A 19,509-nucleotide genomic window follows, 5' to 3' on the forward strand; every position below is an offset into this window, starting at 1 on the left:
AAAAAGAAAAAAGAAAAAAGAAAAAAGAAAAAAGCAAGCATCAACCCTCCACAGCCTCTGCATCAATTCCTGCCTCCAGGTCCCTGCCCTGTTTGGATTCCTGTCCTGACTTTCCTTCAGTACTGAACAGAATGAACAGTGATACAGAAATGGAAGCCAGATAAATCTTCTCCAAGCTGCTTTTGGTCATGGTGGTTTTTTTAATCTATACTTTTTAGTTTAGTTTTTTTTCCCCCCCAAGTTACAAGAGTGAAATAAATTGGGTTTATCAAAGTCCATTTGTTTTCTCAGGAAGTAAGATTTTTCTATTTTGTTGTTGTTCATTTGTTTGTTTTTAAGCGAGAGTCTTGCTGTGTTTCCCTCTTGGACTCTGAGTTTACTACTATGTAGAATATCCCAGCCTGGAACTTATGCTCCTGCCTCACCCTGTGGTAGACATCTCAGGCCCCGGATGTGTCAGTGTCCTTGGAAGGAGTGTGTGCAAGCTTTTGACAGCATGGCTGATAAGCCTGTGCAGTTGTATGCCTTTAGAATGGCAGACGTACCTGGCTTTGTTCATCTGTAACTGTAATGAAGCTTACCAGTTGTCAAAGTATCCCCCCCCTCCCCGCTGCTCCTTTTTTTTTTTTTTTTTTGAGACAGGGTCTTGCTTTGTGATTTTATCTGACTATGTGTAGACCAGGCTGCCTCTGCTGGGATTAAAGGCGTGCGCCACCACCGCCCGGCACCCCCCCTAGCTTTCTTATGGAACCCAGGACCAGCAGCCCAGGGGTGGCACCACCCACAATGGACTGGTTACTCACCCATTAATTGCTAATTTTAAAAAAATGTCCTATAGGCTTGCCTACAGCCCCATCTTATGAAGGCATGTTTCTAAATTCAGCTTCCCATATCTCAGATAGCTCTTGCTTGTGTCAAGTTGACATAAAACTAGCCAGTATAAGGGCCGAGTGAGGTGGCATACATGTGTCATCCCAGAACTAGATAGGAAAGACAGAAGGATCACACAAGTATTTAGGCAGCCTGGTTCACCCATCAAGTTCTAGGCCAGCCTATGGCTACATAACAAGTTTCTGTTTCAGAGAAACAACTGAAACTAGGGGTCAGGGAAATGGCTCAGTGGTCAAAACTACTTGCTGCTCTTCCACAAAACCCAAGTTCGAGCCCCAGTGCCCACACTAGGTAGTTCACACCCATCTGTAACTCTAGTTACATGGGGTCCAACATCCTCTTCTGGCCTCTGCGAGCACCTCTCACACATACACAAAATAGCTTATTGAAAAAAAAAAAAAAAAACACCAAAAACCCCAAGCCCCAAACCCGTAGCCTGACCAGTGGCAGGAACAGTGAGTATTTGCAAGCCCAAGGCTTCCTGGTCCTTACAACGTCCCGAGGTCACACTCGCCAACACAACAGACGCCCTATGGGAGCACACAGTCCAGCTTTAACTAAGCTGTCTTTTCTCGAGTTTTCTTGTCAGCATAGGAATTTGTCAATCAAAGCAGTACACATCCATATTCAAAGGAAAACAAAGTATTACTATAAATTAAAATAAACTTTGTGGCTTTTGAGAACATTCCCAAGTCACTAACTGCTACCATTCCCTGGTGAGTTTTTCTTAATAAACTGTCTTTAGTTCTACTACATAGAACAATAAAATAAAATTGGGGGTGGGGGGAGAGGAGATGGCTCAGCAGTTAAGAGCACTCGCTCTTTCAGAGGACCCAGATTCAGTTCCCAGCAACAACATGGCAGCTCACAAGGATTCCAAATCCACAAGATCTGATGCTCTCTGTCTCTCTTCTGGCCTCTGTGGGCACTGCATACACACAGTGCACAGACATACATGCAGGCAAAACACACATGTATAAAATAAAAAGATAAAGATAAACTTTGTAAATAAAATGGGGCTAAGAGATGGCTTGGTGACTTAGAGCACTTGTTGCTTCAGAAGACCTGGGCTTCTCAGCACCTACATGGTGGTTCACAACCATCTGCCCACCTGTAACTCAGTACCAGGGGATCCCGTGCCCTCTTCTGACCTCCACAAGCACTAGGCACATTGTACCTGCAGGCAAACAATCATATACATAATCCATTCCTTTCTCATTTCTCCAGGGGTCAAAGGGCAATCCTGGTTAGTTCTTTCAAAACAACGCATTACAGGAAATCCCCTTCCCTGTACCTAGCGAGGCAGTGGGAAGCAGGCAGCTCAAGCCTGAAGCTCTTCAGTTACTGCTGGTGTGACCTTGGGCCAGGAGCAGCCACCTAACCACCTCGTTACACAACTGAGACCGGAAGAGCGCAGCCTCAAGGCTGCCTGACACTCTCAACAGTTCACCCTTTTATCAAAAAGCCTTGCTACTGACTCACTTTTGTTTGTGAGGCTCTCTTGCTTCTTTGTCAAGGATGTCCTGGAATTCTTGGACTCAAGTGTGTTGCTACTATGAAGACCTGCTTAACAACTACTTGTGACACACTTACTTTATGACAGGCACTTCTCAAACCATGTTTCCATCAGGTTACTATAACAACCCTAAAAGACAGTTACTATGATAATCCCTCCTGCTGAGATGGAGAGGCCCAGAGGTACTAAAGCAAGTGAGTGGTCCAGTTTTTGTTGGCTTCAGTGTGTGGCTGCTGACAGTGCTGCTTCTGCCGCACTTGGTGAGGGAGTATTTTTGAAGCCAGTCTTACACGGGGAGACCCGTCACCAACCAGCCACACCCTAATTTATCTTGGCTTGATTCCTTTAAACCAGGTTTCTTATCTAGTGACACATAAATCACCATTGAACACTTTAAGACCAAAGTTCCACCGCAGGCACTGAACTGCCCACCTCTAGAGGAGCAGCCTCCTTCCGTGGCTGGCGAGCTTCCACAAGGCTGCACCATGCTGTGCAAGCTGCTGTGGAGAAAAGACAAGAGTCGCACTGCCAGACAGCTGCCTTTACTTAGATCCAGCTCAGGACTACTGCTATCAAGCTGGGCACGTCGTCATGACAGCACCACCCACGGGCCTGTGTCAGGAAAGGGGGCCGGGGCTCTGAACTGGACAAAGTAAATGGCCATTCCCAGGGCAGGTGTCAGGAGCTACAGTCTACATATGCATAGTTAAAAGGCCAGCTCAGGATAACAATTGGGTATCAATTCAAATTGAAGGACCACAGGAAGTTTGAGCGCCAATCTAGAGGAAGAGCTCAAGATCCCACAGTCCAGGCTAACACTATTAGCAGACTTCTCAGACCTCTAGGCTGGCAGAGCTCATCCAGAAAGGGGAAGGTCATGGGGTCAGCCAACAACTTAACAGGTAGTCCCACTAGGCAACCAAACACACTAGTTTCGGTTCACAAGAGGCTGCTTTCTAGTAAGTATCCCAAAGCAATGGCAGCTTAGTGGAGCTAAAAACTAATGCAGGAACAATGAATAATTTCAAAGTTAGAATTTTTCTAAAGATAAAATTATTTTTGAAGTTATGAAATTGAAATAAAGATTTAAAGTAAGAGCTAAAGCAAACTTGTTAAAGTGCTTTTGTGAAAGCTGGGACATAACTCATGGAATACAGTACGCAGTGTCACTGAGTTTTCTCTCCACTTAATTTGATTTTTGAGAAAGTGTCTCACCCTGTAGCCTAGGCTGGCCTCCAATTCACAGAAACTCTCCACATTCACCTGCTAAGTGTTAGGATTTCAGGCATTAACCACCACGTCCAGCAAAAAAATAAATAAAAAGGATTTCACAACCTAACCCAGGCTTACCTCTAATTCGAAATTCCCCTGCCTCAGCTTCCCAAGTCTAACAAGAGTGAGGCACCACTAGCTAGTTCTAGTTATCTATTGTTTATTTAGCGGCAGGGTCTCTAGTCCTGGCTGTCCTGCAACTCAGTACTCAGGGCACAGACCCGACTGGCCTGTTAAAAAGAGTTCCTTCTGTTTCCCTAGTGCTTGATTAGAGGCAGAAGCCACCACGCCAGCCAGAGGTTAGCTTTAAAAAGATCAAACGAGGCCTGGCATGCTGTCCCAAGGCTTTAACCCCAGCTCTTGGGAAGCAGATGCCGGAGGAACTCTGAACTCAGGTCAGCATGTTCTACATGGCTGAGATCCTATTTTTTTGTTTTGTTGGTTTTCTTTTTTAAAAAAAAAAAAGTAAAGAAAGGAAAGTATACACAGTCTAAGGGGTTTTATGTAGTTCTGGCTGTGCTGGCGATTTAACTCCGAGCCCACAAGTAATGTTACTGTAAGTTAGTTACTGTATGGCTGAGTTACATCCCCAAGCCCTGTAAGCTCTTCTCATGAAGCCATTGCGACACGACCGAACTTGTTTCAGCAATTCCTATTCTAGTTACAGCTCCCGAACTGTGAAGGGTCACAAGTCCCTTAGCAAGGTTTGAGACCTCCGGGTAAGCGCGCCTCTCTTCTGAGATGAAGAGTTCATTTCACACCGCAGAAAAAAAAGGGGGGGGGACCCAAATTCCACAAAGTCACAGAATTTGGGGGTCTGACGGGTCTTAAGAGGTGCTCGGGAATTCGTGAGCATGTGTGCCCAGGAGTACCCGTCCCTAAGTGGTCCAGGTGAACTCTCGCCAGCCACTTCTCGGGTCCTGCAGATGCGGGCACTGCAGCTAAACCCTTCGTGTTGCTGAGGTCCGGCGGTGAGGAAGGGCACCTCAGGCAGGGCTCACAAGGTAGCCCGGGTGCCAGCAGCACTGCCCACCGGGAACTCGAGCCTCTCAGGGGGCGCAGGCTGGGCTCCCAACGCGCACCCGAGTCCTGAGGCCCGCCCGGGTTCCGAGATAGCAAGCGCCAATGCCGGACCGGCCGGAGGCTCGAGGCCTGCTCGACGCCCGCGGCCAGGGCGCCCCGTTCCCAGCCGGCCTGGCGCCCCCTTCCCAGTTCGTCCCGAGACGCCGACCCCGCCCGGTCCTCCCGCCCTCCCAGGACTCACCGAGCAGCAAGAGGAGCAGCGGCCGCCGGGCGCCGGGGGCCGCCATGGCGCGACGCAGCCGAGGCCGGGATGCGGCGGTTGCGAGGCCGGCGGGAGGGCGCGTCCACCGACTCGAGAGGCCCGGCAGCTGCGGCGCCGGCACAGAGGGGACCCTGCGGCCGGCAGCGCCTGTCACGTGAGCAGCGCCGCGCCCGCCGGTCACGTGAGCCGAGGGGGAGGGGGGGGTCTCGCGAGAGCGTCCCTGGCTGCCGCTTCCTCCCCACCTCTCCCCCGAGCCTCCGCTTCGCGTGTGATGCCGTCACGTGTCGGTCGCTGTCACGTGACCCGCCCGCCACGTGATGCGTGGCCGTCGGCCGTTTTCCCCGGTGTGTCCCGAAATGGAAAGTAGGCTGTGGCTTTGAGAAGGGAAAGAAGTAAACGTTGCCAGAGAAAGTGAGGGCGGAAACGGGAAGCGGCGAAGGCTGGACCGAGGCCAATAGGTCAGGCTGCTTGCCACCGTTCAGTCGTAGGCTGACGTCCACGGTTAGGGTCATACCAGTGTTTACATCCAGGACAGTGTGCAAAGCCATTTCCAGGTGGGTATTCACATCTAAACCCACGTCCTAGCTAGTCCCAGGCTGGCCTCCACGCTCAGGCGAAGAACTGGTGTCTTGGACCAGCCACAACTCTGTCTTTTCCGTGGTCCAGGCACAGGGCAGCCCTTAAGGGCATGTTGATGGTGCCAAGTGGTGGTAGGAAAGACACTTTTTCCCCCTAACGACAAGATTTCACTATATATCCCTAACTGGCCTCCAAAAGACTCCTACCTCTGCCACCTGAGTGCCGGGATTAAATGCGTGCGTGCAGCGCTTCTGAGCAGGTTGTGGAAGAGCTTCTTGATTGATGGTCATTTTACTTGAGATGAAGAACTCAATACTAAAGTATCTTCCTCTTTGTGGACATAAGACTCAAAACTCCGGGGTTTATTGTTGTTTGGTTTTTCTTGGTTTTAGGCTAGGATGTCTGCCTGAAGCCCTGGTTGACCTGGAACACACTGTGTGGACCAGGCTGCCCTCACACTTTGGGCAGTCGTCCTGTCTCTAGTGCAGAAGTTACAAGTGTACCATCATGACCCACAAAATCCAAGTTTTTATGTTACTGTTGTTTTGTTTTGGGGACAGAGTCTCTGCATAACCCTGGATGTCCTGGAACTCATTTTGTAGACCTGGCTGACCTCAGTGATCAATCAGCCTGCTCTGGCCTCCTGAGTGCTGGGATTTAGGGTGTGTACCACCAAGCCCAGTTCACTAAAGCTGTTTATGCGGTGGAGGAATTTAATTCTTTCACCAGAGAGTAAGGAGCTGGCAGAGGGGCTGGAGAGATGACTCAGGGTTTAAGAGCACTTTTGGCTCCTGGGCAGGACCTTGCTTCCATTCCCAGCATCCACATGGTTCACAGCTATTCATAACTCCTGTCCCAGGGAATCCAATGTCCTCCTCTGATCTCTGAGGGCACCACACATGCCCGTGATGAACAGGCATACAGTCTAGCAAAACACACAAAATAAAACCAATTTTTAAAGAGAAAGAAAGTGGGAGACATGGGTCAGAGGTCAGTTTGTACCTAAATGAAGAACAAGGTCCTTTTCAAGAGCAGGCTGTGCGTGGCTGGGTGGTGGCACATCCCTTTGATCCCAGGACTTGGGAGCCAGAGGTAGGTGGATCCTAGGCCAGCCAGGATAACAGACTTGTTTCAAAGACAGGGGTGGATGTGGTAGAAAACTAGGAGGCCTGGTGGCCCAAGCTGGTGATCCGAAGACTTTTGTTACTTGTCTATTTATTGCTGTGATAAAACATAATCAGGGCAACTCAGAGAAGGGTTTCTTTGGGGCCAGAGGGTTAAGAGTCCATTACCATCATAGCATGGAGGGTGGTGGCAGGCAGGTAGGTGAGATGGGAGAGTGGCAACTGAGAGCTCACATTTTGATCCCTAAGAGGAAGCAGAGAGCACATTGGGATCCCCTTATTGTGATGTAGCACATTAATAGTCATGTAGCAATGTTGTCCAGTAAAATAAAATGGTGGGGGGCTGGAGAGATGGCTCAGGGGTTAAGGGCACTGGCTGCTCTTCCAGAGGACCAGGGTTCAATTCCCAGCGCCCACATGGCAGCTCACAGCTGTCTGTAACTCCAGTTCCAGGGTGTCTGACACCTTTGTACCAAGGCACATAAAGTTAGAAAAATAAAAATAAAGAAAATGGTGTCTGTCTTTGGATTGCTCTCTAAAGTAGAGGGCTAACAATTGGAGGACTTCTAAAATGTTCGTTTTCTCCTAAACATCCTGATGTTGAAAATTCACCAGATAATTTTTTTTGAACAGAAACAAAATTCCCCAACTGAATTGTGCTTCCCAGCCCCTGAAGTCCTTTTATTTCATCAGTATTGGTGGGTGTACAGAACCCCAAAGCATTCCCAACATTCTTTGCAGCTAAGGGGTAGTTACTGGCCTGAGCCCAGCTAGAGGTAGAACGTGGCCAGATGAACTGAACGTAGAGCCAGTGTACCGAACACCTGGCATGAGTCGGCGCTGCGCAGTGGCAGCAGGAGCTGACCTTGCCTGGCCCTCACTGGTAGACTCTCTGGTAGAATCTGTGTATTCTCTTACGTTCCTGGCTGGTCCATGGTTAGTACTTGGCCTGATTTCTTTTATATCCTTTTTTGGAGACTCTGTAAGTTTCTCTGAGCCCCTTCTTTATGTCATTTTTCCGCTTAAATCCTGTGTGAACAGTTTACTGTGTTCAAGGAGAGTCCTTACCTAACACAACACTAACTTCTGTGAACACTAACAGATGAACAGGACATAGAGACAAAACGAGAGGTTAAGGAAACGTGATTGTATAGAGTATAGAATGTTAAAGCAGTACAGTGAGTTTATATTGCTTTTCTTTTTGAAGTTTCATTTTATATGTACGGGTGTCTTGCCTGCATGAATGTCTGTGCACTTGCATGCAGGTCCCCAGAGGGCCGGAGGCTCAGAACCCCCTGGAGTTAGACGAGACTGTGAGTGTCTTAGTTAGGGTGTCTTTAACTATGAAGAGACAGCAACTCCTCCAGAGGAAAGCATTTAATTGTGGTGGCTCTCTTACACGTCGGGGTTTTAGTCCATAATCATCATGGCAGGAAGGAAGGCAGCATGCAGGCAGGCATGGTGTTAGAGAAGGAGCAAGAGTTCTTACATCGTGATCCCGCAGGCATCAGGAAGTGGTCTGAGACACTGGGTGGTATGGTTTCTTGAGCATATGTGAGACCTCAAAAATGTGGTACTAGGAACCAAACCCAAATCCTCTGCAAAAACAATAATTCCTCAGAGCCATGTCTCCAGCCCCTTCTTGTGTGTCTTACGTGTTTCTAAGTCTCTCTCCAGGAGCTACTCCGGTTGCTCACCTGATGGCCGTGGCAAGGGTCAAGTGCTCTTATTTAGTCTCTGAAGATGGGCATATTTTCTGATTACTGATCTCCCTTGAAGTAGTTATACCTCGTTAGTTTCTTTTCTAAAGTTATAAGAGATCTTGTTGGGGAATATTATTTCCAGGTGTATGACTTTTGTTTACACTGCATTTGTTTAAGTCTGTGAAGCTGTGTCACTGTGCCTGTCTAAAACACTTGATGGTCCTAATGAAGAGATGAACAGCCAATGGCAAGGCAGGGGCAAGGATAGGTAGGGCTGGCAGGAAGAAATGAGGAAGAAATGAGGATATGGAGCAAGAGAACTAGGGGAGGAGGATATCAGGGGCCAACCACTAAGCTACACAGCTAGCCACAGAGAAAGAAATAAAGAAAGGTATACAGAATTAAAGAAGATAAAAGCCCAGAGGCAAAGGTAGTCGGGATAATTTAAGAAAAGCTGGCAAACAAGCCAAGCTAAGACTGAGCATTCCTAAATAATAATAAGCCTCCATGTGTGATTTGGGAGCCAAGCAGTGGGCCTCATAAAAAAGCCAAAAGAGTAGAACATTTCACAATAGAACTTCTCAAAAGGAAAATCCAAAACTTCCTTTCTTATAAGACAGATTTGGAAAATAAAACACTTGAAGAGCATTTGCAGCCTGGAATATTATACAAGCTACATCCTGTGACCATTGTATATCTTCCTGGACACACTGTCCCAGAGCTTGGCTCAGAGGTGGCACTTATTTGAGTCTGTTCTGGCTACAATGGTACATGCCTTTAATCCCAGCACTCGAGGTAGGAGGCCAACCTGATCTACATAGTGAGTTCCAGGACAGCCAGACATACATGGTGAGATCCTGTTTCAAAAACGAACAAAAGCTGGGCGGTGGTGGCGCATGCCTTTAATCCCAGCACTCGGGAGGCAGAGGCAAGCGGATCTCTGTGAGTTCGAGGCCAGCCTGGTCTACAAGAGCTAGTTCCAGGACAGGAACCAAAAGCTACGGAGAAACCCTGTCTAGAAAAAAAAAAAAAAAAAAACGAACAAAACCAATAAGTAAATAACAAACAAACAATAAATACTAGGGTCAGTTCTTGCTTGAGTGTTGTTTGAAGTCCGTTCCTCATGGCGGGAGACCCAGACTGGGAACTGAAATTCTTAAGAAACACTTCTCCATTTGCATTCAGAATTTTAACTGGAAGGCGCTGGGGTGGCATTGGAAGGTGCGCTGAAGAATGGGCTCCGTGTTCCAGGCACTGAAGGATGGAGCTGCCAGGTTGGAGCCTTGTTCAGATCAGGCCTCAAAAGGAATGACGGTGTGAGGAGTTAGAATCTTGTAATCCCTGGATTTGTTGTGAAGGCTGAATAGTGGCCTCAGCTAGCCCCGTCTGTTCCTGCTTCTTAGAAAAAGGAAACCAACCCTGCAGTGAACTGAGCTCCCTCTAATAGCATTTCCTTCAGAAAACAGGGTCTCCTGACTCGGGCTGTTGGAGTGGAGTCAGGGAAGTGCCTCCTGAAGTTTTCTATTTTATGAATCTACTGAACAGGGGTGGGGATGTGGTTCAGTGGTAGGACAGTTGCCTGGAATGCATGAGGCCACGGGCTCCTTGAACTTCTGGACACGATAACCAACCCAGGGCTGGGAGGATGGCTCGGTGGGTAAGAGTGCTTATGCAAGCCTGAAGACCAAATTCAAAGCCCTGGCACACAGAAAAGTGGCACAAGCGCCTCTAACCCAACGGCAGAGCAAGGAGGATTGCTGGGGCTTGCTGGTGGCCAGCCTAGGTCTAGGTCCAGTAAGAGGTCCTGTGTCAGGATGGGTAGAGAGTGGTAGACCGGGGCATCTGTCCTCTTTGGCCTTACTCCTGCGAGTAGAAAGGGTCGAGATCAATTACAATTTTAGGCCACATTAAAGTCTCATCAGGGAAACTAGACCTAAGACCAGACACAGACCAAGGAAAGGGGATACCAACTTCCTTGGAGAGACCCTATAAAGGCAGATGCCTGTCTGCAGGCAGCAGCTGCCGCCAATCTGTGCTCTGGCCACCTACTGTGTGCATCCAAGGCTGAGAGAAAACTTCCAGGTCCCCAGGGCTACAGTTGGGCTAGATCCGTGCTGTTAACATGGCCTACTCAGCCCATCTATCCAATCCTCCCGTTTGCCTGTCTGGTCTGCTGCCCGTCACCTGCCTGTCCCTTTGTCCAGGCCTTGTTCTGCCTTTCTTTTCTATAAGCTAGACTCAACTCTGTAGTTCCGCTCTTAACCTGTGATGCTTGCAACTGGGTTTGGGTTTGTTACCAATACAGACTAAATTAGTAAATTCTGACATTGTAGAATGACACACAATGTTTCCTACATAGGGCACACAAAACAGTGAGGTTCATGTGGATTGTTCCTCGTTCTTTTTTGTGGGTGTGTGGATGAGGGGTATATGCCCACTTGCATGTGTCGTGTGTGTACTAGAGGTTGATACCTGACATCTGCTTCTGTCACTCTCCACTGTATTTGGGAGACAGGGTCTCTCACTGACACGGTCTCTGGTTGATTCTGGAGCTCATCGCTGTCAGCTACGCTGGAGTCCGGGGTTGTGCCTGCTTCTGACCGCTTTGGCGCTGGAATCATAGGTCTTCTCATGGCATGTCTGGCTTATGTGTGTGTTGGGCTCCTACCTTAGGCCCTGTGCGTTCACAGAAGCACTCTGTACACTGAGCCAGCTCCTTGTTCTTAGAGAACACAGTGTTAACTGTTAATTTTGTGTGCCAGCTTTTGCCATCCGGGTCTCCCACCCTCTGGGTCCTAGCAGAGCCCATTCCAGTTTGCCTTCACTTAGGAATGTATTTTCAGTGGATCAAGTCCTAGGTTTCAACAGTATTTTTAAATGAAGGATTCAGGTTTCTGTGATTTCCTCCATCAGTTTTGTGGTAATGCTGTAAAGTAGCTTTTAAGATTATTATCTCCACCTGGAAGATAAAAACACCAAGGCTCAAAGAACTTAAGCAATTTGCCCAGGGACACCAGCCCAGCTAAGTCAGAACTTGTCTTTTGACTTCAAAATCCCAGTCATGGGCCAGGCGATGGTGGCGTATGCCTTTAATCCCAGCACTCGGGAGGCAGAGGCAGGAGGATCTCTGTGAGTTTGAGACCAGCCTGGTCTACAGAGCTAGGACAGGCTCCAAAGCCACAGAGAAACCCTGTCTCGAAAACCCAAAATCTCAGTCAGTTGGCCAATGTGGACCCTCGTCTCTCCTGACTCCTGAGCAGGTCTCCGCAGCCCAGTGCTGGTCCAATGCAGTTTGCAGTTAGTCTTCACTACTGTGCCCTGGAGACCTCCAGAGTCTCCTCAGTGTCTCTTCCCACGTCCCCAGCTTTGCTGAACTGAGCTGCTACTTGAGGCACTTGTCGCACCATATACGAACCAACAAGCACACCTCAGCTGGGCACTCCTTCATTCCTGTTTTCTCTGGGAACAGACTGCCCACTGTGCTTCCTTTCCCGGTCATCTTCCTGTTGTCTCTGGGTTAGGCCATCTCCTCAGCTTCATCAGCCTGCAGAAAGTCCTGGTCTTGGTCTTAGGCCTCTGCTGCACTCGCTGAATCTGTCCTTTAGACAACAGACTCTAACCTGACTTACTGCCCAGGTTCTTTCCAGTTCACCACACTTCCCACTTGTCCCTGAGACTTCCTTCTTTGTGGGTTTCTGCTCCTCCATGTTTCTCTGTATTCTTTCTTTTGACGTCATTTGCTCTGCTGGGCGTTGCACGTATACATTTAGTAAGAATCTGCATTAAGAATGCCTTTAATCCCAGCACTCGGGAGGAGAGGCAGGCAGATTTCTGTGAGTTAGTTCAAGGCCAGCCTGGTCTACAGGAGCTAATTCCAGGACAGCCAGGGCTGTTACACAGAGAAACCCTGTCTCAAAAAATTAGAAAAAAAGACTTCTGAAGGGTGGAGCCCCAGATTATAGTGATGGAAATATGAACTATTGACTGGTCAGGCAGATCTTAGGGGCAGGGATCCTGAAAGCAAACAGTCCCATTCTAGTCCTTGGTCACAAAGTGAGAATGTCCTCAGTTCTTGCCTGGCCAGAGGCCAGGAGTTTTGTTTGGTTTTTGTTTTTTCTCCGAGCTACACGGAAGGGCATGGTTGACTCCAGTCCAGACACTGATGCCCTCTGGCGAGCAGCTTTGAAACTAGATCTCTAGCTCTTCATGGTGGAAATGGATTGTATCTAGTTCCCAGGTGATCTTAGGGTCTGGCTTTGGGTGGCGACCTGACATTCTAAACTACTCCTCCCTTAAGCTTTAATTCAACAGGGCCATAAGTCTAACCTCTCCACACACTCCCAAAGCTGACTCACCAATGGGCTTGCTATAGAGATGGGAGGAATAATTATCCCCTTAAAGCAATATTGTCCTTATCCTTCTCAGAAATGCCTCTCTCAGGCAGCACTAGCAGAATGTACATCTCAGTAACACTGAGGCTCCGCCTGCCTTTCTGAGTTCTAACGTACAAAAGGGCATTTCTCTGAGCCCAGTTTCTTGGTAACAATCACAGGTGGCTCAGGGTGACAAGCAGAGCCAGGAGGGGTGGAGATGTCTTTAGCATTTGGGGGGCAGAAGTGAGGCCCCCACTGGTTAGTGCCTGGGTAGAAGTACTAGACAAAGCCCTAGGCTCTGGAGCAGGGGGGGTCTGGATTGTTACAGAGCATGTTTCATAGATTTAAGGTGTTTGTAAGGTGGTGGTAAGATTGCTCAGTCAGTTAAGGGCTTGCCCTGCAAGCACAAGAACTTGAGTTTGATCCACAGAAACACAAAGAAAGAAAGAATGTTATCACATGGCTTATTACAGCATGGGGGAAGAGATGGGTTGACCCTGGAAACTCATTTTGTGCGTGTGGAAGGAAGTCAGAGGGCAGCCTGCTGGAGTTGGGTCTTCTATCCTCTGTATTCCTGGGGTTGAAGTCAGGTCACTAGAGTTGGTGCCAAGTGCGCTTACCCACTGAGTCATCTTGCTGGTACCTCATCTGTACTTTAAAATGAGGGACAATGCACACCTCTTTTCTTTTGTGAGGGCCAGACCTAATCAGAGACTAACAAAGCATGCTGGGCAGTGCTCTACCAGTAAGCCACATCTTCAGTCTCTCCCCTACCCATCCTTCTTTCTTTTGGTTTTTCAAGACAGGGTTTTTATGTGTAGCCCTGGCTGTCTTGGAACTCACTCTGTAGATCAAGCTGGCCTCACCTCAGAGATCCACCTGCCTCTGCCTCCTGAGTGCTGGGATTAAAGGCGTTCACCACCACCTGGCTCCCCCTTAACTTTTAAGACTTTAGGAGTCACCGACCCACTCTGAGGAGGGACGCTTGCCTCTGAATGCTGCAGCAGACAGACTAGTTCAGCCTCATTCACACCCTGAGGGATCCTCCAGAGCTCTCACTGTGTTGGTGTTTATCTTCTTAATGATGCCGCAGAAACACAGGATCTTGTAAGAGTCAATATTGTGGGAAGGCTACCAATAAACTTCTAATCTTGTGTCACAACTTTTCATTTATTTCTCTTAGGGTTTCTAGGCAAAACATTTTCTTCAATGCAATTTCCACCCTTACAGCCTGTATGTCTAGGTGCCCTTTTGTTTCCCATGATTCTGTCTGCTGTTTCTCCACATTGACTTGACCTGCTAAGTGAAAGATGGGCAGCAATGAACTGGCTGATGTCCTGCTGAACTAGTGCCTTAGTGGAAGAGACCGGAAGGGTCAGTCATGTGACAGAGACAGGTGGTTTCCTTTTCTTTGATTTGCCAGCTGTTAAGGCTGCTGAACAGTTTGGAGGAATGTGTAGTCTGTATACTGGAATTTTTATTAAAGTAATTTAAACGCCAATTTAACTAGTTTTATTCAAAGTAAGTCTACATTAAATTACAATATTAACAATCTGTAGACACAATGAACTTAAAATATAAGAAGTAGAAATAGAAATCTATTTGGTCTTTCCAAGACCACATATCATGGAACTCATAAATGAAAATTTACAAATATAGAAATGATACTTAAAGAGTAAGGATTTTAATATGGGAACCCAAAAGATGTCAGATTTTAAACATGCATGTTTCAAAAAGGGAAAATCCTTTAATAATTTAGCATAAAATCGAGTTATATAAACTTGGTATATTCCAGAAAATATTGCTTTAAACACTTATACATGATCAAAATTCCTTTGGTAGCTTTTAATCAAAATGAAACATGCTACTCTGTAAAATATAAAGTACTTTTAGATGTTGCAAAAATGTCTGTCATCATCACCATGGCAACACCACCATGGAGCCCTGTTCTCACTGCTCAGCCTCCTATGTGAACACACAGAACGTCACCAGGCACCAACAAATCCTTAGCCTTTTGACAGAAATAACCAAGCTTCATACAGCGCCAGGGCAGAGATCCAAGACAGTCCCTAGGCAAGACTCTAAAACCAGGCCCAGCTTTATTATGGTCACCACACAAACTGCAGCTTCAACAATCAAACAGCGATCACCCCAGTGCCAAAGCCGGGACCTCCACACTCAGTCAGCATGGAAACAAACATGAAACCCCCAAGCCCCTAAACAAAAATGACAAGTAGCCCTCTGGACGGGCTCTGCATCTCGAGTGACAGACATGATGTCCTCTTGGCACATCAGGGACCTCTCTTAGAAACCTGATTTACAGAAGCCAGTTTTGAACTTCCTGAAAACACACAGAGCAGAGGCCAGGGCTTAGGCTGCCGAGCTGAGTGTAGGTGGTCTGGACACTGTTTCTTCCCAGCGCCCACCAACCCAGGGCTCCCCTCTGAGTGTTCATCTGGGGAAGAACGCAGTATCTAGGGTATTTCCACTGTGTCCCACAATCACACACACAACAAACCAAGCCTGTGGCTTTCTGCCAGAGGAACAAGAGCTTGTGAAGGAACTTCTCAACTAATATCGGCATGTCCAATCTAAAGTCAGGAGGGACAGAAACAAAGGAGAGGAAGAACGGAGAGGAAACAAGTGTGAGATCTCAAAGTCCTTGAGCCCTGGGAAGGATGATCCAAGAACCACCGTGTCTTCTGCTTTGAATCCAAGTGTCCACAGCTGCAGCTGCAGCTGCAGGGACCTGGAAACAGCGCAGCAGTAGTGTTCACCCTCTGCAGGTGCATCTTAGTGTTTGTCTCATGGGGAGAAGGCAGTCTGCTGACACATCACGCCACATAGTGGTACTGATTTGGACTGTCTTTGTCTCGCTCCATATAGTCTCTGTCTATAAGTGATTCAATCCTCTTTTTCAAATCTCCAGGCTAGAAAAGAAAAATCAAAATCAAACATTATAGGACACTAAACTTAGAAACACAAATCTAACATACTACATGACACATGTAACAGAAACAAGCAACTCTACAACAGGCATACTTACATCAAGATCACTAATAATTACAAAATGATCGTGTTAGCATCATGTTCTGAACAAATGTTTGCACAGGGGTGACTGCACCTGGCTCCTTCACCTCCTTACATGAGCATATAAACAGGGCAAATCCTACATGTTTCATGCTCTCACATGTTTAGAAGGAAACTCTGATCATGTTCTAGTGGGACATTCTTATTTTGCTATTTTGCTGTTATTATTATTGGTATTTTTTTTCTCTGTGTAGTCCCAGTTGTCCTGGAACTAGTTCTGTAGACCAGGCTGGCCTCAAACTCACATAAATTCTCCTGCTTTGCCTCCTGAGTGCTGGAATTAAAGGCATGCACCACTACTGTCTAGCTTGCTGCTATTATTCTTAAAAAAAATTTTTTTTTCACTTATTTCTTTTGTGTGTAAAAGAGTGTGGGCACATGCCATGACACCTGTGGGGAGGCCAGAAGACAGCCGTGGCACTTAACTCTCTCCTTCTACCACATGGGTTTCCGTGATCACACCAGGTTGTCAGGCTCTGTGAAGACGCCTTTACCCACCGAATCATCTTGTTGGTCCTGCTGAGATTCTAAGACAGGGTTTGCTCTATTTGAACTCACTCTGGTAGCCCAGGCTTGTTTCAATCTTCCTGTCTTAGGCTCTCCGAGGTAAGGACTATAGGCATGCACACCTCTAGCCATCCTCATCCTTTGTGACGCATTCCTATCAATCCAGATTCACCAGGTACGCTTCATCTACAGGGGACAGTCACAATTTTGAGTGTTCTGCTAAGTTACTGCAAAAATGTATCTGTCATTGTCACTAGACAAACATCACGACAGCCTCGTCTCACTGCTTTAACTCGTATGTGACTATAAAGTAGGTGACCAGCCACAAACACCCGGCCCTGCCTTTCTTGTTTTGTTTTGTGAGACAGGGTCTATGTAGCACTGACTGTCCTGCAACTCACTATGTAGAGCGAGCGGGCTAGACCCTAATTCACAGAGATCTGCCTATTCCTACCCCTGAGTGCTGGGATTAAAGATGTGTACCACCATGCCAGTCAAAGAATTCAATCTTGGCCAGGTGGTGGCGGCGCATCCTTTAATTCCAGAACTCAGGAGGCAGAAGCAGGTGGATCTCTGTGAGTTCAAGGCCAGCCTGGCTTACCAAGTGAGTTCCAGCACAGGCTCCCAAGCTACAGAGAAACCCTGTCTCGATAAACCAAAGAAGAATTCAGTCTCTGTGCATGACTGAAACCAGGGCTGAGTCCACAGCCTTAAAATGTCTCTGCCCAAAGGCACCTGCCTCCACTTCTGCTGCAGTGGGAAGCAAATCAGTCGGCACTTGGCAGCAAGAGCCTTCTGCCATGGGGAGCATCAATTTTTAAACAGCAAATTCAGTGGCAAGCCATGCATTTTACAAGATGTGGCTGAACATACAATTAGCTACATAAGCATGGTGGCTAGAGCTTTGTCCAGCTGCATGGTATCACTTTAATCACCAGGTCACTTCCTTTGCAAAGGGACAAACGCATCCTGGCTTTAGGTAGGAAACAACAGTATTGCATGGGCTGTGCACCAATCATCATGGAGGGAGGGGCCAGGCACTGTTGTACCCGTCCTTGAGGCACTGACTAAGCTGTCTTAGTGTGACCCCAGATAAAGACGATCAACTCGGGTGTCACACAACCAGGGAACTTCCAGTTGCTGAAGGCCAGAGGTCCTTAGAGTTCAATTCCTTCAGAGCTGACAATGTACTTTAGGCCATATTTTTTTTTTTTTTTTCGAGACAGGGTTTCTCTGTGGCTTTGGAGCCTGTCCTGGAACTCCCTTTGTAGACCAGGCTGGCCTCGAACTCACAGAGATCCGCCTGCCTCTGCCTCCCGAGTGCTGGGATTAAAGGCGTGCGGCACCACCGCCCGGCTCTTTAGGCCATATTTTATGGTGTATTTTTGTGATGCCTCCCAAGCTCATCGGCATTTCATAACTTACAGAATCTCAGAGCTTAGTTCTAGAACAAGAAAGAGGAACAAGCCTGAGGCTGACTTACATTTCTTAAGTTAGAAACGCTATGTACCTTGTGAATGTCAAATCCAGCAGTTATCAACACAGCTACCACAGGGGCCTAGGGAGTTACCAATGCCATTGCCACAAGGGCCCGGGGAGTTACCAACATTACTGACACAAGGGCCCAGGGAGTTACCAACATTACTGACACAAGGGCCCCGGGGAGCAACTTACGTGCCACACTTAGGGAAGAACCACTGTCCTGACACTTTGTGGCCCTCCTCCCTCCTGAAAACTCAAGCATGCAGTCTGCTTAGAGGAGCTCTGGTTTCCAGGGTGCTGATGGGTCAGATCTGCACAGAGGCCTTGCTATCACGTGTTAACCTAACATCCAACTGTGCTGACAGAACTTACCTTTACTGGAAATTTCAGCTGATTGTACAATTCAGAAACTAGAAGGTTATGACCAAGAGTCTTCCTCATTTTCATTATCCTGACTATGGCAGCGTCGATCTGGTACTGTCTGTCCTGGAATACTCTCTCTGTGGTGCTAACTTGTTCTTCAACCTGGACAAAAGAAAGAATGAGAGGAGTGTGAAGATGCTCTGGTGTTGCTTTGCACTGACAAACCTGGTTTTGACGCAGACTAAGGAGTTGTGCTTTATTACATTTCCATTTGTTCTATGAAAGCTCAGCTTTTCACAGTGTACAACTCTAAAACCAACCCTTGGCAAAGAGGGTCTATAACAGTGGCTCCCTCCCTGGAGCACAGGACACTTGTGAGCACCATGTGGATACTGGGGACTCAGGTCCTCTGAAAGAGCGACCATTGTTCTTAACCACTGAGACATTCATTTCTCTAGCCGCCTTATATTGCATTATTAGGTAATTTGGGTATATTTTCTGTCCAGCAAATTGAAAGCCTCAGGATGAATGACACAATAATTGTCTATGGAAGAGAAGTAATCCATTAACTAAAGTTGTTTTGCATGCTCCCCCCCCCCACATACTTCACAAGAAGTCTCCTCACAACGCCTACTTAGACTAAGCATTTCTAGGAATGAGGAGACCATTAGAACCTACTGGGTGTGTGTAGCCTGCTCCCTATTGGAATTGCTGCTTCTGTGGTCTGTAGTTCTGTAGGACATCTCCTTCCTCCACGGACAGCATGAGCATGTGTGCCAGGCAAAGCAAAGGGCAGGCACTAATTCTGGATATCCCATGTGTTTCTTTTGTGCTGGCATTTGATATAGGAAGGTGTGATTTCACAGATGGGCATAGCAGTTAAAGCAGATTTCTTGGCTTCTACTGATAACATAAAATTAATGAAAGCTACATGAGGGGACGCTACTCCAAACCCCTGCTTTTGCACAGATTCAGACATACGCCCTGGCCTCTAGCAGTCCCGACTTTACTAGAAAAGCGAAAGATCCCATGGTGAGACCGCGGAAGAAGAAAAAGCTGGCACTTACAGTTTCCTTCATCTGGATCTGATTGATCTTTATTCTGAACAACTTGTGTTTGAAGTCTCCATTGAAAATGAACTTATCTCCATCTTCCACCTCCTTTCCTTTGGGACTTTTAATCAGCACCCGCGCTTTCCCACAAGCCAGAGACTGCAGCGTTCTTCTCAGCTCACTGTCCTCTGAGGGAGGGAAGGAGGCAGACGTCACCAAGAGTCTCGACAATGAGAAACCATGGTGTGACAGCTGAGTCTGCACCTTCTCTT

General features: G+C 47.5%; 2 protein-coding genes across 3 annotated transcripts in view; both read right to left on the bottom strand.

Annotated features, from left to right (window-relative positions):
• Window positions 1-5,133, bottom strand: part of Lamp1 (lysosomal associated membrane protein 1) — an 18,194-nt gene extending 13,061 nt beyond the window's left edge. Inside the window, exon 1 of one of the 2 annotated variants that reach the window (XM_005366267.3) lies at window positions 4,944-5,133. In XM_005366267.3, the coding sequence (XP_005366324.1) occupies window positions 4,944-4,989 (46 nt within the window). In that variant the 5' untranslated portion in view covers window positions 4,990-5,133. The remainder of the gene's footprint in view (window positions 1-4,943) is intronic. The other variant, XM_005366265.3, reaches the window with a different exon arrangement.
• Window positions 5,134-14,232: 9,099 nt separating this feature from the next.
• The window catches only part of Cul4a (cullin 4A), a 39,348-nt gene continuing 34,071 nt past the window's right edge, over window positions 14,233-19,509 (bottom strand). Inside the window, exons 18-20 of the mRNA XM_005366268.2 lie at window positions 19,253-19,425; window positions 18,195-18,347; window positions 14,233-15,673 (exon numbers count right to left, since the gene is read on the bottom strand). Of these exons, the coding sequence (XP_005366325.1) occupies window positions 15,578-15,673; window positions 18,195-18,347; window positions 19,253-19,425 (422 nt within the window). The 3' untranslated portion in view covers window positions 14,233-15,577. The remainder of the gene's footprint in view (window positions 15,674-18,194; window positions 18,348-19,252; window positions 19,426-19,509) is intronic.

This window comes from Microtus ochrogaster, unplaced genomic scaffold, assembly GCF_000317375.1.
Source record: "Microtus ochrogaster isolate Prairie Vole_2 unplaced genomic scaffold, MicOch1.0 UNK7, whole genome shotgun sequence".
Taxonomy (NCBI): Eukaryota; Metazoa; Chordata; class Mammalia; order Rodentia; family Cricetidae; genus Microtus; species Microtus ochrogaster.